The 27,693-nt window shown below is 35.2% G+C and overlaps 1 protein-coding gene across 8 annotated transcripts in view; it reads left to right on the forward strand.

The window, feature by feature from the left end:
- Positions 1-2,170: 2,170 nt before the first annotated feature.
- TUT4 (terminal uridylyl transferase 4) overlaps positions 2,171-27,693 on the forward strand; it is a 50,041-nt gene continuing 24,518 nt past the window's right edge. Inside the window, exons 1-19 of one of the 8 annotated variants that reach the window (XM_032218189.1) lie at positions 2,172-2,325; positions 3,249-3,324; positions 7,306-7,955; positions 9,769-9,932; positions 12,407-12,523; positions 15,059-15,236; positions 17,877-17,965; positions 18,737-18,788; positions 19,029-19,098; positions 19,529-19,655; positions 20,601-20,720; positions 20,921-21,136; positions 21,274-21,448; positions 22,270-22,988; positions 23,174-23,324; positions 23,750-23,836; positions 25,543-25,646; positions 25,740-25,797; positions 25,899-26,002. In XM_032218189.1, coding sequence (XP_032074080.1) covers positions 7,415-7,955; positions 9,769-9,932; positions 12,407-12,523; positions 15,059-15,236; positions 17,877-17,965; positions 18,737-18,788; positions 19,029-19,098; positions 19,529-19,655; positions 20,601-20,720; positions 20,921-21,136; positions 21,274-21,448; positions 22,270-22,988; positions 23,174-23,324; positions 23,750-23,836; positions 25,543-25,646; positions 25,740-25,797; positions 25,899-26,002 — 3,072 coding nt within the window. In that variant the 5' untranslated portion in view covers positions 2,172-2,325; positions 3,249-3,324; positions 7,306-7,414. The other 7 variants (XM_032218193.1, XM_032218197.1, XM_032218196.1 and 4 more) reach the window with 7 other exon arrangements.

The raw sequence follows: 27,693 nt of genomic DNA on the forward strand, positions 1-27,693 counted from the left end.
GGTTCCAACAGATTACACTGCTTAAGTGATAGGACACAACATACTCTCCCTGTCAGTTCATATCAGTTTGTTAGAAATAATCGGATAGAAAATCTCAAATGTAATCAGACCCTATACCACGAAAGGCTTTCAAGGTGACAACCAATATCTTGAATTACACTTGGAAGCTTATTGGTAAGGAGTACAGTTTACGAAGCTGCAGGCTACATGGGCATCCATAACTATTCACATTGCTGCCCTTTGGACCAGTGGAACTTTCTAGTGGTCTTTAAGGGCAGCCCCATACAAAATACATTGCAGTACAGTAATCCAGATAAGAGGTAAGTCTTCTTTAGGATATTCTTCCTGTTCCTTTTCATATTTGGTATTTCCCTAGTTAAAATGTGGCATTTAAAGTGGGTGATCATGACTGTGCAATTAGCTAAAATTAAAATTACCTGCTGGTAAACTATCTCCCTTACTTCAGAGGAAAGTGGGATTATAATTGAAAATGGTAAATCCAAGGAATCTGGCAAATACAAACACTATTCCTCTTCTTTCATAAAGAGCCATGGTGGTTAGAATGCAATATTGCAAGCTAACTCTGCCCACAGACACGACTTCAATCCTTAGCAGCTCAACGTTCACTCACCCTTCATTCTTCCAAGCTTGGTAAAATGAGGACCCAGATAATTGGTGGCAATAAACTGACATTTATAAATAAGTCCAAGTGTTATTACTAGGGCTGTAAATGAAAAGAGAAAGACAGCTGTCATCTATCTTGTGGAAACCCAAAAAGATGGTAAAGAGAATACAATGAAAAGAACAGTGGAAGTAAAGTGCTAATGATGGTGGCAGATGCTAATGAATAGATTGAACAGATTTATTTTTTCCTCCTGGCGATCCTAAAGCACATTTCTGATCACAATGACCGCTTTAAGTCATTAGGAGACAGTAAAATTCTGCATGCAGCAGTGTTGGTGGATAATGAGTACAAATACAATATTAAGGCAATAATGTCACTCTAGACAGCCTCTAAAGTCAAGTAGTGCTGAATTTTAAGTAATAAATCGTATGTTGAAGGTTATCATACTGAAGCTCTACCTTAGCTTTAATGATCACATTGATTGCTGATGCATATAATCAAGTCAACATCAACACTTCTGTGTTGTTGCTTATCAGTTGAATTATCTGGAATGTAGTATAATCAAAATACATAGGGTCAATCCATTTCAAATACTTGAAACATACTGACATTTGGATATACTATAGCTACACTATCATCCACATTGATGGTTAAAGTATCTAATGGTTCTCACATTATGACCTGACAGAATCATCACATGTGGCCTCTTTCCATGGGTGGCATTCTAACATCACACTAAGACCAGCCTTCCACTGATCTTTCTTCTCCATTTCTAGTGCAGCTGGCAATGTCATTATTCCGACATGCACTCTACACAAATGATTGCGTATTTCACACCTGCCTATTTTAAAAAAAGTTTCTCTTCATCCAGCCTTACATGTATGAACGTTGGAAAAATAACTCTTCCCTTTAATGAATCTGTTTTTATGACTGTTTTGTACTGTTGTTTTGAATTATTTCAGGAATTTTATTATGTACTTTATGGGTGTATTTTTATTTTAAACTCCTTTAAGTAAGAGTGAGAGAGAGAGTGAGAGAGAGAGAGTGAGAGGGAGAGATTATGGGAAATGTACTCCTGAAGTTTCTTGGTTACATGTTTCTAAAACAGTAGATAACGGTGCTTTCCTTTTACAAAGAAAAAAATATAAGGCATTGAATCCAGCTTTTATTATATTGCCTATTTTCCTTCGCACCTTTCCGTGTGGCTGGAAGTGGCCACGAAGGCAAATGAACCAGGAGAGGAAATTAAACTCTGGGCCGACGAGAGAGCCGCGGACACCCTTGCGCAGAGGGGCGAAATAGAAGCGTTCGCTCCGCTCCGGCAAGAGTAGGCGCTCCTGGCTCGGCGCGGGGTTAAGGGGTGGTTCTCGTTTTGGAGGTCTCCCGGGTTGGAAAGACAATTTCACTCCACGAGGGAGGAAGAGACTCCCCTTTTGTAGTCAGGGGAGCCGCCTGACAGTCTCGGCCCCGAGGTAGCACGGCAAAAGGCAGCCGCCGCCGCTTCCTCTTCTCTCCTCTCTCCCCCTCTCTCTCTCTCCCTCAGTCCGGTGTTCCCGTCCTTTCCCCTCCCCCACAATGCAGTGCGCGCCGCGGCTGACATGGCGGCCGGCCCAGATTGAGGCGCTCGCATCTGGGCCTCCAACTGCCGGAGCAAGACATGGAGTGGGAGGCGGCCGGGACATCCCTGGGGTGACAGCCAGGTATTTGCGTCCAAGGGGGGGGGGAAGAAAGGGAGTCCAGACGATCAGCCCGCTTTGGCCAAAAGCTCCTGCATGGGTTGGCCCCGGCTGGGCTCCTTCCCTTCTTTCGGAGCTGAAGTAATTTTCGGAGGGGGGGGTGGAGAGAGGAAAGTACGCCAACAATTTTTCGCTCCCCCCCATCTCCTTCAAAGTTACCTCGGAGGGTCTCTGTTTAGGGGGCCATATCCAGAGCCCCGCTCCCCTATTTCCTCACAGGTCCTCCCAACTAAGGTCTTCGGGACCTGACTTTCGTTTCCTTGCTTTTGTTTCTAGGGGCGGGGAAAGGAAGGTTTCGAAGCAAAGGCCTGAGCGAAGCTGTCCGTGCGTGCCTAGCGGAGAGTTGTTTTGGGAAGCTTGGGGGAGGGGACGTTTGTTAATCGGAAGACTTGAAAATAGCGGCTGTTGTGTTTTGAGGGTTCACAGGGGGAACATTTATACCATGGAAGGCACCCTACAGATTGGAGGGGGGGGGTTATCTGGTGTGGCGTCCTACGAAGAGTTGCGACGTTGCGACTGAAGACTAATTTGAGAATGGTACTTGTGGGTTTTGCTCGGAGAAGAGCTCTTGGGACACATTCAACGGCTTTTTCTTGTCAACTCTTAAGGTTTTTTACGTGTTGATTTCAAAATTTCAGACCTTTAGCAGAGCAGAATAGAAACTAATGGGGTCTATAAAGGCTTCCATGAACAAAAATCAGCCTCCCTCCCCCAAGGAGCCTATTGTGTAGAATATGAGGTGTACATTATATTTAGAGTTGTCGATATGTTAAGGTTTTGGCTTTCTGCCATAGCCTTATTTTGTTTTCTCTTTGAATAATCTGGCAATAAAAAGTTTTCCTGTCTTCAACCAGTTAAAAGGCTAATTATCTGCATTTTGCAAACAGGAAAACTGAGGCATCCCACTTCACCAAATGTTTCAAATTTACCTCCTGCCTGCTTTGTACACCACAAAAACACTAGGTAAGGAGTCATGACTCTGTATATAGTAGAGTTTGTGCATGTACTTGTTTTCACTGCATTAGGTGAAATGGCAGTGGCCAATTTCACAGTCAAGCTGTTGTTTTTTTAAAAAAACAAAATGTTATATGGACATGCTTTTACTTAGTGCTCCTGCTTAATGCTAATTCACTGTAATATTCTCTTAACCATATGAAGATGCGCAAAATATTTTTAAAATTGCAGTGTTTGTATCAACACTTTCTCAATGTTTTCATGAGTTAGGTTTTTTTTTTTTCTTAAGTGATAGCCCAACATAGAACTAGGGGAAAAAATACCTAGGCTGAACGGATCTGATATTTTTCTGGCAGTATCGCTCTAATGTATACAGTTTATAGGAGCATACATAAGCACTTCAGTGATAGAAAAAGAAACAGTCATAATTTAAGGGTTGGTCATTTGCTAAAATAAGGATATTACTGTAATGGAAGAAAGCTTTTTGAAATTTATAACTGCATTTTGACAGCAAATAAATTGGTATCTTGCAACAAGTGTATGGTAGATCTGATTTTAAAAACAAAATTAACCTAGTGCATCAACATCATTCATAACTTATCTTTCTGTGATAGGTCTGAACTGAGGATTGATTTATGGAATTCTTTTCCTATGTCTTTCTAAATAGTCTTCCCCAGTTCTTTCTTTATGAAGGAAAAATCTAGTATGATTATTTTCATTTCTAGTTTGGCCTCTCCTCTTTGTTATCTTTCACTCTTTGAATTTCTTTATGAAATCTGAATCATTTTGCATCTTGTTTTGAACAATTATCAATTGAACAATCATTTACAACTTATCCCAGTAGCAATGATAAATAACTCAATTCATTTAGCCTTAACCCAATTATATTTATGTATAGTATTCATGAACTATTTGTTATTCATGTATTGAGGTATTGTTAGGATTTTACACATTATTATTTATAGCAATAGCTTTGGGGGATGGTTCTTTGCATTGCTTGGTGTGGTTAGCCATTGGCGAACTGCTTTGTTAAGCAGAAATGACCCCAATTTGGGCAGACCATCTGTCTCCTGCTCAGGAATGCCTGACCATAAAGGTGATGAGCAAGACCTGATACCAAGTTACTTACTATGGAGGAATGTTATTGATAAGATAAAGGTCTTAGTCTATCTTGTAACCTTTTACTTGTAACATTTAGCTGATCTGTATTACTAAGACCTCTTGAAGATCTATCTATGCAGGATGTTTCTCTTAATGATTGGTTTACAATGTGTGCATCCATGATTGGTTCATGGCAATATATGCTTTTCATATATTTCATATATTTCATATATTTCATATATTTCATATATAAAAGGGGTCCAATCTAAGCAGAGGTGTGCCCATTTGGAACTTGCTTTTGGATAATCTCTTTACTTGCAAATAAACCTTTTCCTTTCTACCTGTCTGGTGTGGTTCATTGGGCCTGTGTGCAGGTAAAATGATCCAAGCTTTCTGGGACCACAACAAGATCTTGGATTTTTTTGCTTGTTCGTTGTAATTTTGAGGATTTAAGAGTGATATGAAACCCCGGGGGTAGTAGATGGCTTGAGGGCATCTCCCACCTTTCTTAAGTTTTTAACTTCTTTATTTTAACTTTGCTTCAATTTAAGTACGTTTTATACTACTGTATTTTTTAATTGTAAACTGCCCAAACTCCTTTAGGTGAGATGGTTGGTGTAGAAATTTGTTAAATAAATAAACTGTATTTAGGAATTTAGTATTTAGGTAATCAGATAATTGCTACTGATTTGTACAAAGATATATTCTTAATTTTAAAACCAAAGGAATATAGATTAGTATTTATGTTAAATCTAAAACTATATCGTTACTGTTTATTTATTTGTACTGGCTTATTTGTTTATCCAATTATATGGTTTCTTGCAAAATGTTGAATTAGAAAAATTTAAATTAAGGAGCTTCTGAGTTAAGAGTTTTCATTACCCAATTTAACAAATAAATTATAAAAGTTATGTTAATTTTACGTACTTTAATTTTGGTATGTAAATACCAGATGTTTTTCTAACCAAATGATCCAAAGTAAAACAATTGATAGAAATAAATTAATAACTCATACTTACTATATTTGAACATGTGGTGTAACACTTGAAAATTATTTATATTGAATGTCTTTATTTCAGATATTACAAATCAGTAGCGTGCCCTTATTTAATTCATGTCTTAACAAAAACTGTATTTATTAATTTAACATGCTTGAAAAGTTGTGAACATAAGCCCATGCATATTGACGATAGTCACCTAAAAATTAATATTTAGTGTTTTCTCTAGATTGACAACATTATGCTTGTGCAATTTGATTATAATAGTATTTATTTATTATAATTATTTTGGGGGAAAATAGTGGTTTTGTAAACGGATCTGAATACAGTAATAGAAAGATTTATATTTCACTGTCCTCCTTTAGTCTTTTAGTGCCCAAGGAACATTATCCTGTGTTTGAAGTTAGTAGCATATCTAATTGTGAACGAAATAATTTTCTCTTTACATTAGAATTCATTTAAGAAGTTTAAAAGGGAATCACTAGTTTTTTGAAAAATATTATAATCCTTCTCCAGGCAAAGTGGGAGTTGTCACTTTTGTTACAATTACACTTTTCCTACACCAATACTTATTTGCTTTATCACAGATCTACCATAGATGGTAAAAAAAATCCTCCTTTATATTTCCATTTCCATATACATTTGAAGTACCTTTATACACTTTTGACAATTTATCCAGTGTTAGATATCAACAGTACATAATTTCATAAAATGCTTCTTTTAAATTATAACTTAATGTAAAATTTAAACTATTCATCCATTTCCCCCCACACATGTTGTTCAAGCATTATAACCAATTTTTTCTGTCCATTGAATCATACAATATACTCATTCTCCAAATTCAATTTTAATATCAATTTATAAAACTTAGCAATAATGTGTTCATCATTACCACACAATAGTTTCTAGTTCATTTTTTCCAAAGTCAAATCCATAAGTTTTTGTATCTAATTTAAACCTTTTTTTCAATTGTAAATATGTAAACCAGTGACAGACATATTCCTTCAAATTACAATTCATCTTTGGATTTGCGTCTAGGTTCACCATAATTAAAAAATATTATTTGACCATAAGTTCACCAGTTTGGCCTCACCACCATTTCTTTCTTAAATAAAGCTTCCAGTGGTGGCACCTAAAGCAAGAATCCTCAAGCTCCAGTTCGTGGACCGGAACTGGTCCGCGACATGCCAGCAACTGGGCCCCGCAAACAAGTGAAGCCCCATCTGCAGGATACAAACAGCATGCAAAACTACGCCCCCTCCAGTGTCACAGAAAAACCTCTTTCCAAGGAACCAGTCCCTGGTGCTCAAAAGGTTGGGGGGAGGGCACTGATCTAAGGAGTCATCTTTGTGGAGAACTTTAGATTTATTTCAAACCGTTAGGATGACACATCTAATAAAGTAATTGTTGAAATCAACATTTATGTTAACCTTATCATAAGTAGTGTGTGCTGTTCAAATCTAATTCATGGTCCTCCAGATCACGTAGCTTCCTGTTTTGGAGAGTCACCTACCCTTTAAGCCAGATAAAACAACAATCATCAAGATGCCATTTTAAATGTGGCAAACCCAAACCTCTTTCTTTAGCATCTTGCACTAATTTAGATCTAATCTTGGTTATACATCTGATGTTTTATAGTAATAAAAACTAATTTTGACTGAATGAAATATAACCTACACAAATCTTTCAATTACACATGCTTTGATGCCATAGGAGGGCTTATGAAGCATTTCATAAAATTGATAAAGCAACCTCATTTTTTCTAGGCTTGCATGGTTGCTTTAAAAGCTACTCCCATCTGTTTCATATGTCTGTACTAGTTCAGGACACCAGATTGAGGACTATTGCTTTACGTTTTGTAGTAATATTTTTACATGTTTGTTTTTTCCAGACAATCATCCAGATACTTTGCTTGAACAGAGGATTTTTCTCCATCCAAATTGTTGCAAAATTTCATTTCAGATCTTCTCAAGTGATAGAAAAAGCAAGTCGTCTTAATAATGGAAGAAGGCAAGATTCCAAAAAGTGGAAATCATGACATAAGAAAATCCACCCGTATTGTGTGTGAAGAAAGCAAGACTGCCAGAGCTGTAACCATTCAAAATTGTAAAACTAACAGAAATGACAAGTCTATAAAAGAAGTTGGGAAAAGTTCTACAAATGGTAACAGCTTCAAAAAGATTAAGCAAAATGATGTTTGTCCTGAAAAATCAGGAGAAAATAAATCACGTAAGACAAATAGTTGCATTCCTGGATATAAAGACATGGGATCAGGTCTTCAGGATCAGAATCATAGCAAAGGAAAAAGATTACTGAATGTATCAACAGCAGTAGAAAATCAGAAAGTGTTAAAAGTTCAGCATGCACATGAAAACTTTCCAACTTCTCATATTTTAGAAAATGGTGCCAGTACAGAAGGGACTCCTGAATTGGAAAATCCACTAAAAGAGGATACTTCCAAAATTAATGTTAATTGGTGTAATGACTCTGAGAAAAGTGATTTGGATTTAAGATCAGTAGAACAAACATCTGAAGATTACTGTAAGTGTGCATTCAAGTATTTTTTTAAAAAATCCTATCAGAAATTAAAGCTTTCCCTTGTGTTACTTATGTATATGTTATTAAGTGGAACAGGTTGATTTCTTTTTATGTAATTTAAAAAATATTATTTTCTGTGGAACTTAATATAAATCTTTGTAATTCTAATTGAAATATTCTGGCATTTTGCTACATAAAACGTGCTATAATAATTTCTTAATTTAAGCATGACTAAGTTTTTGAGTTTTTTCTCCATGCTATGTTGCTTTTTTGCTTGAAAGGGATTTTCAAAAAGCTATAGAGTCATAACTTAAATGCAGTTATCTTCTATAAGCTAAATGAAGAATGATCCTTTTAGAATGGGATCAAATATTATATGACTGAAAGTTCATTCATATAATAAAATCTTCATGAAAGATCTGCATAGTGCTACATAAGTTTTCTGCATGCTATCATGTAGAAATAGGTAGGACTTCCTCATTTTGCTGTCTTAATAAAATCTGTATAGCACTGCAGAAGCTTCTGAATGCTGCAAGATTGTGCAGATATCCTTAAGGCAGCAAAACGAAGCATTTGATTTCTGAGGCACATGGCAGTAGTTAGGACAAAATGGTGGTCGCTTCTGGAACTCTGCCATTTGGCCGCACAAAAAAGCAATCGATTCCAGTGCTCTGGAAAGTCTTACAACACTTTAAAGGGAGGGAGGAGGTTGTTTGGTGTGGTGGGATGGAAATCAGACCTATGATCTGGGGAGACCTGGTAGGAGTAGGTAAAGGCCTGTGGACATGAGACATGAAATGGAGCACAGGGCATCTCGGGAGTGGAGGAAGGCCTTGGAAGGGCCCAAACAGGTGAGCCTCGCTCTGTGCTATGCCTCCAAGGGCCTCTCCCACCCCTGGGATACCCCGTTCTCCATTTAGTAACCTGGGCATTGCTTTAACAATTCACAGGGGAGAACAAGGATTGAGTCATTAAGTGAGACACTTCACCTAACCACCATTGTGACATGTGATTGTAGTTGGCAGGCTCCATTCCAGTTGTATCTCAAGGACTATCTGTCATATTCTAAATGAGATAAAGATAACTGCCTCTGTGCACCATAGCAGCCATAGATTTGGTATATACCAAAGGAGCTCTAGTGATGCAGTGGTTAGAATGCATTATCACAGGTTAACTCTGCCCACAGCCAAGAGTTCAATTCTGATCGGCCTTCCATCCTTCTGGGATTTGTAAAATGAAGACCAGATTGTTGAGGACATTGTGCTGACATTTGTAAACCGCTCGGAGTGCTGTAAATCACTATGCAGTGGAATAAATTAGTATTGCTATTACTACCAATATATACAAATCCACTTGTTTAGTGATCCCAATTGGGACCAGCAACTTTGTCATTTTGAGAAGTGGTTGCTAAATAAAATTGCTACTGTGGTTATGATCTTATTTCAGTTTTCCTTTATAGAACATGCAAGGATTAGTTGTAGGGTTATTTTTCATAAGCATTGTAATAGCGAACCGTTGTTAAACAAAACAGTTTCTAAGAGGTGTGTGTGTGTGTGTGCTTTGCCTAATTTCTCAAGACATTCATAAAGAGATTCTCAATAATCTTTACAACTGTCATATTTGATCCATGTGAATAATACTGAGAATTATCCAATAAAGCTTGTTATCTAAATCTAATTTTTTATTATGAGCATTTCCAAACTTAGTTTCCACAATTTTCAAAAAAGGATATATGTACATTCAATGGTTTCTTAATTTAGATTTATGGCAGTTATAAAAAATGTATTAAACATTCTCTTCATCCTATTCCTACAAGGTAAAATAAAAAATTCTGACTCGGCTAAAGAAAGTAAGTCAGAAACTGATGATTTAGAAAACGTTACTGTCATGGATGAATCAACACTGATGGAAGAAGAACAGTTGGGCTTGAAACAAGCTGAAGAGCGACTGGAAAGAGATTACATTATCCGCTTGGAAAAAGTAAGTACAAAATTTAATTTGTGTATATGTGTGCATGCTAGACTGTATATCTAACTTAAAAGAAGAGTTTAATTTAAGGATTTGTCTTTAAATTTTATAATGTGAAGAAGTTTACCTAAATTAAAATAATCTTGTAATTTTGGATTAGAAGGGTTCTGGATTCCTTTTTAGCATGGCAGGAAACTTCTTAATTGGCTTTCATATTACTATAATAGATGAGAACAGATAATTTTTCAGTTAATTAGAAGGAATTATATACATTTCTTGGTTTGTAGTAAACACTGAAGAAGCCTATTCATAGTTGATGATAAGCCATTAATGTATCTGCTTAATTACACTTTGTGTATAGTTTTGTTTTAGTATTATAGTATTTATTATAGTATTTATAGTATTTAGGATGATTTTTGCAACTAAGGCTTGAAATGTGTTGAAAATCAACATGCACTTATTTTTTTTAGTGTTTTCCCATGACTATCATGTTCTCTAGGAACAAATCCCGATTAGCGATGCTTATTGTAGAAAAAAGGTTTTTTCATAGTCTCCTTGTTTTATATGATCTTTTGATCTTGGTGTTCCATGTCCATAAGCATAAATATTTTGTTGTTTATAAACTGAAACAACTACTCTATTTTAGGCGGAATGTATAACAGATAGTTCTCTACCTACAATCATTTATTCAACAATGGTTCAGAATTATTGTGGCACTGAACCAATGAATATTTCAATCCATCCTCGGAGTTTCAGCTTTTCCAGCACTTCTGCAGTCAAATGATTGCAATCTGGGTGCTTGGCAACCAATTCACATTTATGTTCAGGTGCACTGCTCAGCTATTATGTGATAGCCATTTGCAGCCTTCTCTACCAGCTTTCCCAGAAAGTCAAGGGAGAAGCTAGCAGGAAGGTCCCAAATTGCTGAGGTAAGTGTCCCCTACCAACATAGCCTTCCCCAGTTCCTTGTGCTGCACTGGTCACATGCACTTGATACATGCTGTACCTCTTGCACAACCCTTTGTACCCACATGCATTCTCCTTAACTCATATCACATATCTCACATACCTACTCATGGCCTTGTACACCCAATCCACGCTGTGCTGCTTGCACATGCCCTTAATATACCCTCTCACTCTCTCCCTCACCAGTACCAGCCACCTGTCTGCCTACAGCCTGCATTTTGCTTCCCCAACCAAAGTAAATGGGAAAACCAGGTTTCCTCCTTTTTTCCCCACTGACTTTGGTTGAGGAACCCGCAAGAAGTTGACTTTCATAACAACCATGAGATTCAGTTAACAGCAGCAAGGAATGCAGGAATTGCCATCACTAGGCAGTGCAGTTGTATTTTACAATTGCATCACTTAGCCATGGAAATTTCCATCTCTATTGCCATAGTAAACTGAGGACTATTTGTATTGTACAGTAGAATTAAACAATTCCTTATTGGAGTGCTCTTTATGAAAGCAATTAAAAGTAAAACTTAAGGTTTTTGAAATGCTTTTAGTCAGGTTAATTGTATGACCATATTTGGAATATTGCATACAATTCTAATCACAAAACCTTTCAAAAGTATTATAAATGTAGAAAAGGAACATTAAAGGGCAGTACTTATGACATAGGGGTAAGGCAGTTTTCAAGAGGAAAATTTTCAGCTTTGGTGGTTTACTGCTATGAAGAAAAAATGTGTAGAAAGAAGCCGCTTTGGTAATTGTAGAAGCCAGGATAACCAATATATCTGATATTTGGGATTGTATAAAGAGAGAAAAAATACTTTTCATATATTAACTTAATTAAAAGTTGGAATCTTTTCTAGATACTGTTATATGCATTTTAAAATTATTTTAATATTGTATGCTAGAGTTGAGTAGACTTATATATTTAATAAATGAATAAAATAATACCAAAAAGGAAGTGAGAGTTAAAACTTGGATGACTTTAAAAAACAGAAAAACATGGATAGGTTTATCAATTGTGAGTATATAGTTTAGTATATATTTCCATCCGCATTAGGGGCAGTATATTTCTCAAATGTAGTGGATGGAAATCATAAGTACTCATACTCTGGTGAAGGTTGGGGGGCAAATAAATCTTTGATTTAATTCAGCACAGTTCTTAATTTTGCAGTAACTATTTGGTTTATGTTTTAATGATGCTAAACTTTTCAATTTATTTTTCATAAACAGTTCTGGTATATTTATGAACAGGATAGATAGAGTCAATAGAAGTTTTTAATGTTTTATACTTTCTCAGTATTTTTGAAGCTAATCCTTTGAATAGTTTTACTGAAAATTGAAAGATGTATGTCTAAAATATTTTAAAGTTTACTTACATAAATGGACATCCCTGTATGGTGAGTTGGGACAGTCTTTGTGTACTGTACTCTTCTATGGTAAATGTACTTAGAAGCATTTTATTGTTATGATGGGGAAAAAATAGCATAATTAAGTGGCTGCTGAATCTTAAATATGTGGTTTTTCCACAGCGCTCTCCAGAGTACTCTAATTGCCAGTACCTATGTAAGCTGTGTTTAGTTCATATTGAAAATATCCAGGGAGCTCATAAACATATTAAAGAAAAACGGCATAAAAAGAATATCATGGTAAGTGCTAGACTAAGTTTTGAAATTTCGCTCTGAAGTTCAGTCTTGGTTTCAAATGCATGATACAGTTTTTAAACATTGGTTAATAGCAACCAAGATGAATAGACACGGGGTTATACTCAGGGGAGGGATTCTACCGGTTTGGGAGAACCTCTAGCTCTGAAGATGAGCTGGGAGCGAACTGTGCACTCAGCAAACAGTTGTTAAACCAGTAGGAACCCAGCCTTGGTTATACTCGTAAGAATTTTGTTGATGGTGAAAAAAAGATCCAACCATTACTGAGCTACTTTGCGTGGAACAAAAATGCCAGAGAAAGTCATGTGGGCTAGTATGGGCCCTGTTTTTCAGTCTAGGCATTTTGTGCTTATAAGCCAAAGAATAGAGGTGCAGGTATGGTCCCTAAGGTTAACTTGGTACTTGTGAAAGAACTGGTTCATAGATATGTGAACAGGAATAAGTTAGGGATTTTGTTATTATACGTAATCTGCTGCCTAATGGAATCTCTGCTTAAGCTGTGCCAGTCTTAGAATTGATGTTGTAGATACCTAGAGTTATGGTATGGGAAGATTTCAATGTCTCCTTGGGTTGTTTTGTCTAGAGTGGTTTCATAGCAGCCCTGACAACCATGAGCCTATTCTTGTTGGTCACAGGGCACAAACTCAGTTTGGTATTTTATGGTGATTAGAAGTTTGTTCTGTGGGTGAGAATAAGTCAGATTTATTCAACCTTAATCATGCCGTTAAAGTTGAATATGTAGCTTTATCCCATTTATACAAGTAGTGTACCTATTATCATGGTGTATCCCAAAAAATATTTTTTATTCAAATAAATAAATTTAGTTGAATTCCAAAAGGCTTTGGAGCTTCATTTACCTGGGCTTCTATTAATGCCCCTGTTGGTTCTTGGGATAGGAACCTATTGGAGTAGTTGACACAGTTTTCCTAGTTTGTTACCTCCTTTGACTTTGTAGTAAACTCAGATGAACTGTGGGGTTTGAAACAACAAGGTAGATGAGCACAGGCTGAGGAGAGGACCTTACTTAAATCTCATAAGATATAGCATAAAGTCCATTTGAAAGTTTATTTTTAGGTGATTCATGCACAAAGAAATAATTTTTCTGTAGATACTGCATTGAGAAGCTTACTACCTCTGAGTTGTTTTAGATTTTGAAGTGACTGACAGCCTTGCCTCCTCTCCTAGTTCTAATCAGAACTCTCTAAGCTTGTGGCAACACTTTTAATTGTTATTATTATTATTATTATACAATTGTATCACAGCGGCCAGTTGTTTCGCTGGATTTGGCATTGGTTACTAGTCGGGCCCCACCCAGGGGCCTAGGACATTGTAACGTATTTTCGTAATATGCGTGCAGATCCAAGCAGTGCGGTTTTTTGCATTTGACTGATGGTGATTTTGTCAATTTTTAACTGTTTTAAATGTAATTCCAGTGCTTTTGGAATAGCACCCAGTGTGCCAATTACCACTGGAATTACCACTGCTGGTTTGTGCCATAGTTGTTGAATTTCAATTTTTAAGGCCTGGTATTTTGCGATTTTTTCATGTTCCTTCTCAGCAACCCTGCTATCACCTGGTATTGCGATGTCTATGATTGTGACCTTATTTTTCTCAACCAGTGTGATGTCTGGTGTATTATGCGCCAGTATTTTGTCTGTTTGTATGCGAAAATCCCACAAGATCTTGACCATCTGATTTTCGGTGACTTTTTCAGGCTGATGTTCCCACCAGTTTGTTGCTGCTTTAATATTATAATTTTTGCACAAATTCCAATGGATCATTTGTGCTACTGAATTGTGCCGCAATTTATAATCAGTTGTTGTTGTTGTTGTTGTTATTATTATTATTATCATTATTATTATTATTATTTTGCAGATAAAATCTCTTGTACAGCATGATCAGGGTGCAATGCTGAGATTACCTTTTACAGTTGTATCATAAGAGTGGATCATTCTGATAATACCTGAAGAAATGGACAGGCTGCTTTGAACAATATATGTCATCACATATTCTCTTGGATCCTTGCCCAATTTTGTTTACAATTTCTGGTCCAGAGCTCAGAGACACCTGAGTTATCTTCATAAATGTCCCTCAGAGGGAAGGGAAGCAAAAATGTTTCCTTGATTAAAGATAACAGCGGTTAGGTATTGTCTTAAGAACTGGGATCTTAAGAAGGGCAGCATAATGCAATCTTTTAACTTTCCATGATTATGAGGTAGCGATTGAGTAAGTGGTGTTTTCTCAACTGCAGGCTGCGTAGACCATTTCAAACTGGCTTCAGGACTGGCTACAGGCTTGAGACTTCTGTGGTTGGCTTATGTTTTTTCCCTGTCTCGCTCATGTTTCATTCAGTGGCCATAAGGACATGAATACCAACCTGTCCCCTTTGCTTTTCTTACTCTGTTTAATAAATTACTCTAACTCTTGCTCTAATAGGTTTTTGAATAATTAAACTGGTAGTTGGAGGATTTTCCTGTCAAAGTTCAAAACATTACTTTTTATCTTTATGTTTTTCATTAGGAAAAGCAAGAAGAAAATGAGCTCCGTGCGCTCCCTTCCCCGTCCCCTGTACAAGTTGCTGCTTTGAATTTTATGCTGATGGAGGCAGCAAAAGAAAAAGGAATATCTGATGATGATTTCAGAGTCCGCCAAGAAATTGTATATGATATGGAAAAGATTATTCAGCAATCCTTACCAGGTAACTCCTGGTATCTCTCATCTAAATGCAAACTAGGTCCAGTTGAGGTTGTATTTTTTGAGATTAACATGATCATCTGTGCTGCCACCTAGCAAAGTATTTTAAAATTAGAATAGCAAAATTAAGATAATTGCTTATACAGGTAGTCCTTGACTTATTACCACAATTGACCCAAAATTTCTGTTGCTAAGTGAGACTTCTTAATTGTAGTAAGAAAGGTCGTAAAAGGGGGCAAAGCTAGTTTTGCCCCCTTTTATGACCTTCCTTGCCACAATTGTTCAGTGAATCACTTCAGTTATTAAGTTAGTAACATGGTTGTCAGTGAATCTGGCTTTCCCATTGACTTTGCGTCTCAGAAGGTTCAAAAGATGATCACAGAACACTTGGACATTGCAACTGTCATAAATATGAGTCAGTTGCCAAGCATCTGAATATTGATCACATGACCATGGAGATGCTGCAATGATCATAAAGGTGAAAACTGGTCATAAATAACTTCTTAAGTACCATTGCCAGCCACGGTGGCACAGTAGTTAAAGTGCAGTACTGCAGGCTACTTCTGCTGACTGCCAGCTGCCTGCAATGTGGTAGTTCAAATCTCACCAGGCTCAAGGTTGACTCAGCCTTCCATCCTTTTGAGGTAGGTAAAATGAGGACCCAAATTGTTGGGGGCAATATGCTAACTCTGTAAACCCACTTAGAGAGGGCTGTGAAGTGATATATAAGTCTATTGCAATTATAACTTTGAACAGTCACTAAATGAACTGTTGTAAGTTGAGGACTACTTGTAACAGAAAACAATATCAACAAGGCATTGATTATTACATGGCCGCTAAAAAAATAAAAAAGTTGGAAATTCTGCTGTTTGTGCTTAATAACAGTCATCTTATAAAATAACAGTTTCTTTATTATGTGCAGTGAGTTTCTGCTTCTTAATATTGAAGCACAGTCTCCTAAAGAAGCAAAAGACAAATCTTTTTCATTCTAATTTTACTCTATTTATATGAAAAGAAAACAGTACATGGGAGATATCTTTGTTCATTTGCTAAAAATATAGTAATAGAATATGTTGAAGTGGTGCAAATATGAAGGTAAGTGGGTGAAACACAAGGAGAAACTATTGTTGCTTCCAGGTCAGAATCTCTGGTTACGAATGACAACTTTTGCATAATTTTGTGTTATGTGCCAAGTGTGCCCATTCTTGTATTGAGAAGTTCTGTTCATAGTCACTCATGCCTTAGTCACTTCCACTCAAGTGGAGTACAGCAGTGCTCTTGAATATAAACTGCATTGATTGCCAGTGTGTTTCTGGGTTCAATTCAAGATGTTGGCAGTTAGCTATAAAAGCCATTTATAGCATGGGACTAATATATCTTAGGAAATGCATTTCCCCAATTGTGTCTACCCATCACATCAGATTTGGGGGAAGAGACATGCTATGAGTCCTTTATAAAGAATGTTATGTGGCAGCACTGAGGAGGAGAGCCTTTTCAGTTGTGTTTGGAACATCATCCCTCAAAGATTAGATTAGCCCTGATCCCTTTAAATTTTCATAAAGCATTCAAGATTAATTCTGTCTTTGGGCCTAGGGGCTGAAGGTATGGTGGAACCCATGGAATGGTTGTACTAATGGTTGTGATTTAAAATAAAAATCTTGGCTACCAGTTACATGTTATATCTATAGTGAGATTATTGTTATACTGTAGCTGCACAAAATCAAAATGTTGACATGGCTGGCCATATAAATTTAAATAAATAATTTTACAAATGGGGTGTCTTATTTTTCATGCCATTAATTTTAGTCTATATTCATTTTTTTTTAATGTTCTGACCCCATTCTTTTTATGTCTTGATGCTAGTACAGATTTATACATACATACATACATGGATACATATATACTGTATTTTTTGGAGTATCAGACAGATCTTTTTCCCTCAAAAAAGAGGCTGAAAATCTGGGTGCAACTTATACCCTGAATACAGCATTTTTTTGCCTCCCGAAACCCCGCCCCCTTCACAATGGTTGTGCAGAGCCTTTAGGAGGCTTATAGAGTGCTCCTGGGGGCCGGGAAGGGCAAAAATGAGCGAAAAACAGGCCGTTTTTTGCTCAATTTTACCCCCCAGCCCTCAAGAGCACTCTATAAGCCTCCTAAAGGCTATGCATGATCTTTATTTGAAAAAAAAAAACATTTTTACAAAAAACGGGCCATTTTTGGGAGGTCTGCAGAGTGCAAATTAAGATTAATTTGCTTCTTCAAAATCTTGGTGCAGCTTATACTCCGAAAAATACGGTAATACATATATAAGAGTAATACATATATAGAGTGTAAGAATTACATTTTCTAGTGGAAAAATCTCCAGATTTTATGCCAAACCACAATTATCAGTTTGCATAGAAGAATAAAAAACTGGAATCTGATAAACCAAAATTGAATTATAATTCATTCATCAATCCTGTCTATTTAAAACAAACAATGGGAGTATCTGAGTCTTTGTCTTCCATAAGTACTGTGTTATTTGTGCATTTAACAGGGAATAGAAAATTAACATAATTAGGGGACAGCTGTAATAACATAAAAGTTTGGGGGAACAGTGATCACAACTACATGATCACTTACAAAACTGATTCTTTATTTCTAGAGTGTTCGTTGAGGATGTATGGATCCTGTCTAACTAGATTTGCTTTTAAAACCAGTGATGTTAATATTGATATAAAATTTCCTTCAACGGTAAGTTAAATATTTGTCACATTATTTAAAAAACTGAAGTTTAATATATTGAAATTGCAGTTCAAATGTTTTTCTATAACAAGATTAGACCTTTCAAAGAAACTGTTTTGTTTCAGCAAGGAGTTTTATGCCTCAGAGGCAGTTTTGATTCTTGAGCTAGTTTCATTCTTGTTGGACAAATTAAGTACTTTATGTCAATTTGAAGCTTATGACCAATGTTTCTAGTAGGTAGTGGGCGGGAAGAGATTCTATGTATGTGAGAAGCCTTGTTCATCTCCTCTACGTTTTGAATGAAGCCTGGAAGTAAGGCAAAACAAACCAATATGCTTATTTTGCTTAAATTGGAAAAAGTGGAAACAAGTTACAGTACTTCATGAAGTAACTTCAGAAGAATGTTTTATACATTCCAGTCTTGGATCTCTTTAAAACTTTACTGAGCCCAATAGGAAAACTATTTTGGATTTGGATTTGGATTTCAGTTCAAATTATTTACTTCCCAATAACATCTACTGCAAAAATTTGGACCAGCATTAGATACAGAAAACTCTAGGTGTTCACTGTTGTTTGTTTATCAGGAGTTTTGCAGCTTAGATGTAGTTTCATGTTTTTGTATATACAAAAATATACTATATTCTTTCTGTGCCAGGAAACAGAGGATTGGGGAACAAATGTCTGTATTATTATGATTACAATATTAATATTGTATTCAATAGAATCAATTCAAGAATAAATAGAATCACTGTGAATAAATAACTTCATTCATTATTTTAGATGACTCATCCAGATGTTCTGATACAAGTGCTTGATACTTTAAAAAATACTGGTAAGTTTGTGCCATCATTATTTCTTTCTTAATTTCTTCATAATCTGTTGTGGAGAAAATATGGATTTTACAGATATATATATATATATATATATATATGTATGTATGTATGTATGTATGTATGTATGTATGTATGTATGTATGTATGTATGTATGTATGTATTAACCAGATGACTTTCAATCAGCATGGAGGTACTATGAAAATGATTTTTATTTGATACGCTCTATTTTCTCCTTCAGGATCTTACTCTGATGTGGAATCAGATTTCCATGCCAAAGTTCCTGTTGTTTTTTGTAAAGATGTTAAAAGGTTTGTGTGTTTTTTGTATATGTTCATCTTCAGAAGATAATGGATAAGATATCACCTTAAGTTTGAATGTTGTAGGACATTTTGTACTGCAAAGAGCTTAATTTAAAATTATTTTCTCAATTTGTTAAGGACAATATTTATAACTGCCTCAGAATCAATAATGATAGTTCAGACAAAATATTAAGCATATGACAAACTGACTTTAAAATATGAGATCTGAATACATTCATAACCTTTCCATTAAAGTTACCTTAAAATAATTAAATAAATTTCAATATCTTTTGAGGGAAACTATATTGTGAAAAGAACTTAATGCAAATTGCATATGTAAAACCAAAATATTGTATGTTTGGGGTGGTTTTTTTTCCAAATTTCATTCACAGGAAGTGGTAGCACTTACACTTTCTCTCAAAATTTGTTTCAATCTCAGTGGTTTAACTTGTAAAGTAAGTGCTGGAAATGATGTGGCCTGCCTTACAACTGACCTGCTTGCTGCACTCGGCAAACTAGAGCCAGTCCTTGTTCCTTTGGTGTTGGCTTTTCGCTACTGGGCTAGAGTAAGTTTTAAATATATATATATTTGTTCCTTGTGTATACTTAATATATAATTACTGGTAGTAGTGATAATATTCTAATGTAAGTAATATAACAAAAAGTCATTTTATTTCTGTTAAAAGAAAATTATCTTTCTGAGTCCAAGTGTTGATAAAATAGGTTCTATGGTTCACACCCCACAATTCTGAAAATTTTACTTAGGCATTACTTTTATTAGGGCTAATCCAATGTGTACAAAACTGGTCGTGAAGGGTTTTACTGAGGCATGCCCATTCTTGTGTCTTTGCATTTTGGACCAATTGTAGCTTTCAAATGATTTCCAAGGACAGTTTCATGTAGAGTGTATTGCAGTAATCCAGCTGAAGGTGATGAGGACATGAAAATCCCCATCTGAAAGGCCTTGTAATCCATAATCGGTGCCAATGTTCTAAGTCCCTCATGGCCACAATTGCCGCCTGCTCTTTGAACAGGAGATGTTGAGTCTAAGACAGCCCTCAGATTGCACACAAGCTGTGAATTTGGTAGTGTACCCTCAGCCACAACTATAGATAGACGGTCAATAGAGTTAACATTCCTGTAAAGCAGACAGGAAATATATAGGTAATCCTCAAGTTATGAATGTAATGGAGCCTGCCAATTACATTTGTAACCCAAAGATTCTTAGGAGTGAATCACATAACTTGAACGTGATCTTTCCCTGCCTCTTTGCTAGCCTCTCTTGCTGAGGCTTGCAGGGACGAGAGATTGCGTCCCTATAGGCTCCGGTCGTCTTTGCAAAAAGGGTTTGCAAAGCTGAAAAGGTTGGGGAATTCTGCTCTGTATTGCTATATTGGTCCTTAGTCTACTTTTGCTATATATAGTGTAAAAATGAAAAGTGCTTGAAAAATTCAAAGTGTGCAAATTAAAGAAAAAACTAACATAAGTACATAATTTTCTCTTTTTTATAGCTGTGTCATATTGACTGCCAGGCAGAAGGTGGAATCCCTTCATATTCCTTTGCCTTAATGGTAATATTTTTCCTTCAACAAAGAGAACCACGTATCCTACCATCATATTTAGGCAACTGGGTAAGCTTTTAACTCAACCATATGATTTATTCAACGGTACAGAGGAATTACTCAAGAATTGTTGGGAAAGTTCCTAAAGAAGCTTTTGAATTTATAATACTAGATATAGCCATCTCTTTATAGTATAATATAACTGTTTATAATATGTGTTCATCTTATAACATTTATAAGATTACATATAAAAACACTTTGTTTTTCAGATTGAAGGCTTTGATTCTAAGAAGGCTGATGATTACCAACTGAAGGGAATAAAAGATAAGTTTGTAGTGTGGGAATACAAACTATCAAATAATGGAGGGAAAAATGTGAATACTGTAGAAGGCAAATCTAAAGGAGAACAGCACAGAAATGGTAACAAGAATACAGCAACTTCAGAGCCAGACGCTCAGAATAATCCAAAGGAGAAAAAAGGCCATGTAAGTGATTACTTTTAATTGCAAAGTACTTTTTAAATTAGTACTCTTTTTATTTAATGACCTGAGAATAAAACATTTTAAGATATGAGAATAAAACAGGTTAAGCTTTTTATTTTTATTTTTCCTACTTCTTTCAGTCTCCATTATCATTGGAAATACCACACCAGATATCTCTGGGACAACTCTGGTTAGAATTGTTGAAGTTTTATACACTGGAATTTGCTTTGGAAGAATATGTTATCAGCATACGGGTACAAGAACTTTTAACCAGAGAAAATAAAAACTGGCCCAAAAGGCGAATAGCCATTGAAGGTATGGCATTTTGTAAACGTTCTTATAAATGATTTACCAATTGCTTTACATGCTGATTTTGCATATATACTGATGTATGCTATAAAAACTACAATTTTTAAATGTATCTACAGTATTTTCATTCTTGACACAACTGGCCTAAAAGGTTTAATTTAAAGGCTTGCAGTGAATTGTATTTAATTGTATTTCTAACTAAACAGATAGTATTTGTAGATAATTAATGATGTTAGGATGCTATAAGTAATTAATTGTTGGCAAGACCTATTCCATTCCCTTTTCCTCACACTTTGATGATGCCGTAGATAGAAATAACACAGAAAAAGAAAATTGCTGAGTATCCATGCTAAGGAGAATGGTAGCCTTTCTTTATTGTTTTGCTCTTTGTTTTTCATATATTAACATTGTAACAAAGGAGATTCAAGCAGAAAACTTTTTTGCATATTATCTATAGATACAATATGTTTTGTATTATGTTATCACTTAATTTTTAAAAATTGTGGGTATTTACAGAGTTTATTAGTTAAACTGATAAATAGATATGAAAACAATTCTGAAAATGATGAGAATATTTGCTTTATTTATAAATAATTTTTTAAAAAGCATTTCTTTACTTTTTCCTATTTTTAGATCACAGTCGACATCTGATGATTTTATAAATGTTTATTTGAAAATAATTTTCTTTTTGTAAAAATAAATCGGATTACTTGAAGGCAATTTTATAATAAGTTAAATGTTTTCAGGATTCAAACAGTTAAAATGCACTATATTGACCTCATCTTTTGAAAAACAGTATCTAATTTATTTTGTTTCCTTTTTTTTAGATCCCTTTGCACTAAAAAGAAATGTTGCACGGAGTCTGAACAGCCAGATGGTGTTTGAATACATCCTGGAGAGGTTCAGGACAGCATATAAATACTTTGCATGTCCCCAGAGTAAAGATGAGACTAAGCCCAAAACAGATACCAAGAAAAAGGAAAAGGGAAAAATAGGTAGCAAAAGAACTGGAGAACCTGTAATCAACTGTTGCCTTCCACAGCAGGCCAGTGTTATAGGAAAACATAAACCACGTCATGGATGTAATTTACAGGAGTGTAAATTTAATGAATGTAATGAAATGGAATCTATGAGGAGGTGTACTGAGAAACTTAAAAGCTTTTTAGTAAACTCAGAAATTATAAACACAGACTCTGGAGATAGAGAAGAAACTATGTCGTTTATTACTAATGACTGCTGTGAATTAGAACACAAATCACTTAAAAGAAAAGATGATCAAGAGCTTTCAGCTGAAGAAGAACTAAGCCACTGTTGTGTTTTTAATGAACATAAATCCCTTGATACAGATTCTATTAGTGGATTATCTGACACTGAAAGACTGGATTCAGTAATGGAATATCCAACAGATAGCATGTGCTCAGGCACTAGCATATCAGCTACCTCACACAATTGCAAAGCAGTAGAGGAAACTCAAGATATTAGAGATGAAGTCACCACAGAAGACATGCATTATGTGTTCGATAAATTTATTTTGACTTCTGGAAAGGTAAAATCAAATCAAAAGTCCTTTTATATTTTTTTGAATTATTTCATTTTTTTAATTTTAATTTTCTTACTGAACTATGCAACAATGTATTTCTACTATCAAATATACATAAGTTGACACATACCATTTAGAGAAATAACCAAGTTTAAATAGTAAAATACTATTATTTTGTGTTTTTTTCATAGCCTCCAACTATAGTATGCAGTATCTGCAAAAGGGATGGCCATTCCAAAAATGATTGCCCAGAAGATTTTAAGAAAATTGATTTAAACCCACTACCACCAATGACAAATAGATTTAGAGAAATACTTGATCTTGTATGTAAAAGATGCTTTGGTAAGTAACTTTTTTTTAATAGGTTCAAATTTTTGTAGAGGCTCACATTACTATGAGATTTTAACTTAACTCAGTGGAAATATATTGATATACTGCCATCAATAATAGGCGCCTGTGTTTCAATTCACATTCAGGTAAACATGACAGTTTGGACTTTGACAATACGGTTTATAAAAACATCAAGGATATGTTTGAAATAACCAGATTTTGTAATTCCAAAATGGATTTTTTTTTTCAAGAGAGAAAAAAGATTTAAGAAAACAATGAGAAAAATGAGATGTTGCAAATGGTTGTTGTATGAAACCCTTGTAAAATACTGTAAATAATGCAGAATTGTTGTACAAGTTTATAAAACAATTAATTAAAAAATAACATGCTTGGCATTAGATATTGCCAAATGCCTCAATTGTTTTTTATTTGTTTAGATGAATTGTCACCTCCTTTCTCAGAACAACAAAACCGAGAACAGATTCTGGCAAGTTTGGAAAGATTCATTCGGAAAGAATATAATGGTATATAATAAGAAATCTTTATGTCAACCCAAGCATATATTATAGCCATCTAAGCAGCGCTTTGAAAATTGAAATATTTCATACAATATTTCCACCTTAGCAGAGATCGTACCACAAATATTAAATAAATAAAATTGTATTTAGATTGAGTCATATTAATAATGTACTACAATTTTTACTGATTTCAGTGGACTTTTGAAAAATTTAGTGAAGCCTGGGTCTAATAAATTAATATTAAACTAATTATATCCAATTTGTTCATCTTCTAGTGAAATGGACTTTCTTTTAAGGACTGGAAGATGTTTCAGTGTAGATTTAAAGTGGATTATGGAGGGCTTAAGTGGAAGAAAGGAAAGGATATTTCTTTGGCATGTGAAGAAAATATATTTGCACCACGTTGGATGCAGTCCAACATTACCTTAGAATTATATGTTGCCTTGACAACACAGTATCAAAATTACATAATTCTAAAGCATTAAGCTATCAATATCTACCTGTATAATAGCACCTTAATGTCCTATATTTTAACATTTCTCTTTAACATTAGTGAAGTAATATTTTAGATAAGCGGTATCAAGAACATGGTAAGGTCATTCCACATCCTTTAAAAATTTTCTAAAGGTTCTGTGCTTTCAAACTAAAGAAGTTGATAACAAGCAGCAGCAATTAATTAGATTTAAAAAATTGATATAACATTCTGATTAGCACTACAGCGGTTGATGCTGAACTTATCAGCTGGATAGCTGACAGCATCAGTTCGAGACCCGAATCCCTCACAACAGGGTGAGCTCCCATTATTTGCCCCACCAGGTGCCCACCTAACAGTTAGAAAGCATGCAAATATGAATAGATAAATGGCTACCACTTTGATGGGAAGGTAATAGCGTTCTGTGCACCTCAATATATAGTCACATGACTACAGAAATGTCTTTGGACAATGCTGTCTGCTTCAGCTAAGAAGCAGAGATGAGCACTACCCCCTAAACCTGCCATAACTGGATAGGGGAAACCTTTGCCTTTAGATTGCTGCATGTGTGCATTAGTATAACTTGAAAAATAACTAGGTAAAAAGGTTAGGACCCAAATGTGTGTGTATGTTTCTCAATTGTGTATGTATTTTGCATTTTAAATACATTTATTTGATCCCTAAATATTACTGACCAGGAGTGTCAAACCCGCAGCCCGTGGGCCAGATGCATTACCCCCGGTTTAGCAAAGGGGAAAAAGTCTCAATACATCACGTGACGACAACATGATGTCGCAAGTTTGACATCTGTGTTGTAGACTATAATTATTCTGAGATAGTTCCCAGTACTATTTTATAAGCATGATTAATTAAGGAAACATATTTCAGTTCATAATCAAATATTCATAGATGTTAGATCAGGGATCCCAAATCGCCTGGTGCCGGTCCAAGCCTTTGGGAAATGGGCCATACAAGCAGTGGGCAAGCACATGTGCATGTGCAAAGCTGCATTGTGCAAGCACCGTATGCTGCACAAAACCATCCCCTCTCTATTACTGCTGCCGTCAGTCCACAAAACCAGAAAGTTGGGGGTTGCTGTGTTAGAGGATGCATTGGATCATAGGACTGCTTATAAACAACCATTGAAGGTTACATTGGAATTCATAAGAGTATGAATTCTTTTGACTATGGAAATGTTTTCTCCATTATGGGGATCTCTCTCTCTCTTTATTTTGCTCAGACAAAGCCAGGCTGTGCCTATTTGGCTCTTCAAAGAATGGATTTGGATTCCGTGATAGTGACCTGGATATCTGCATGACTCTGGAAGGCTATGAGAATGCAGAGGTAGTTTTTTTGAAATAGGTTTGCATATTTTTGTTCTTGGAAGTATTTGTAGCATTTTGTAAATAATACAGTGTTTTTATTCATTTTCTCCAGAAATTAAATTGTAAGGAAATTATTGAAAGCTTGGCAAAAGTTCTTAAGAAACATCCAGGTAAGATTAGGATATTGTATATTGAATATTTTTTACATTTTGTTTAGTTCTACCTAGTATTTAACATTCTTAATTTTAAGAAGTATTACTTACCTTTGCAGGTTTAAGAAACATTCTGCCTATAACAACAGCCAAAGTGCCTATAGTAAAATTTGAACACAGACAAAGTGGCTTAGAAGGTGATATCAGCTTATATAACACATTGGCAAGTATCTTTCAGTTAAGTTTTGCCTGACTATTCTAATTCTATTCTAATTCTAAGATAAAAATTACAAGTAGTATTTAATATCTTGATTGAAAATTGAAGTGAAAAAGAGAATATTATGGATTATTTGCAATAGTGGAGAATATCTGTAGCTCGGGTGGAGGATGAGAAACTCATTTGGGAATATTACTATTGATAATTTTACTTAACATTTCAGAATGTTCTTGGAAGTTACTTTAAAAAAATTGTGTGTGTGTGTATGGATTATAGATAGGCTATTTTTCTGGATTTTCATATAGATGCAATTCAAATTTTGCATATAATATTCATTTGAATATACAATATAAGTATCATTGATTTCCCAAATGCTAAGTATAATAATACCTCTTCAAAACGTATGTACCACTGATGTTTAGCATATCAGTACTGTTCTTTATGCAAAAATGTGCAGCCTAGGAACAGGACAACTTATCAAATTCTTTTTTAGGATTCCAGAGCTCCACCACCTAACAAGTTTGATCAAAATTTTTGATCAAATGTTTTTGGCAGCCTTTTCACTCCTTAATCTAATATTCATGAATATTCATGAAGTCATAAATCAAACAATGCAGGTCAATGAGTCAACTCAGTACAAAAATCTAAAGCATCCCTGCTAGATATGTATCTGTTTTCTGCTTAAACATATCTAACAAAGGAGAGTTGAGATCCATTCTATAATTTATTGTGCTGTTGAATTTTTCTTAGGATTTTTTTTCTGCAATTGAATTGGTATATGCCTTCTTCTAATTTAAATCCTTTATTCCATAACCTTCACTCTGGAATGAGAAAAAACTAGTTTCATTGTGACATCTTAGGATACATTCCTAAGACTCCCTCCTTTTTTAAAAAAGGGGTTTGTTATGCCATTCAAAATGGCATGATCCCTAAGCTAGCAAAGTTGCCCCCTCTTCCATGCATCATGATGTATATTCCCAGGGCAAGTCTAAAAATTGCAATCAGTATCTACAAAAAATAAGCAATACTTGAATTTTATTGAATTATAAAGTTAATTAAAACAGCAGTTTACTCAGTTGCAGAGTCCCAATTGCAGTTCTGTGCTCCTTTAGTTACATTTTACTCATAAGGTGCTATTTCTGTGTAAGCATATAAATGATTTCATTTATTACATAAAATTCATTGATTGCACTTTTAATTTGTTTAGGATTCCTGTGATAAATTTAAACTCTTGTAACAATCAGAGGCTCGGCATCTCATTCTTTGATGATTTGTTAAGTTTTACAGCAGATCTTAGCAATAAATCACAGCTTTCCAGACATTTGACCCCCATTCAGCATTTAGCTTCACTTAACATATAAGACTCCTCAGTCTTGAGTCAGCTAAGCTAGACTCATGGTATCTTCAGGAGAGAATTGGGAGCAAGCAAGGTAGTGTGTTACAATGTCATGCAAATTCTTCTGCTTATGAGACTAGGATTCAAGTTTGAAAGGGCAGAGCTTGTATATATTATGATTGCTGCTCAGAGTCACTGAAACAATAAGATGGGCATTTCATAAATTTGAAAAATAATGAAATTGTTTCATAATGCATATTCCATCATTTTGGTATCTGTATAGTCAAACATAGATGTCAATGATTAAAATCTTTCTTACAGACAAGAATGAAACCTTAAACATAAAACTGATTGTCTGCTA

This window comes from Thamnophis elegans, chromosome 5 (assembly GCF_009769535.1).
Source record: "Thamnophis elegans isolate rThaEle1 chromosome 5, rThaEle1.pri, whole genome shotgun sequence".
In the NCBI taxonomy this organism is placed as follows: domain Eukaryota; kingdom Metazoa; phylum Chordata; class Lepidosauria; order Squamata; family Colubridae; genus Thamnophis; species Thamnophis elegans.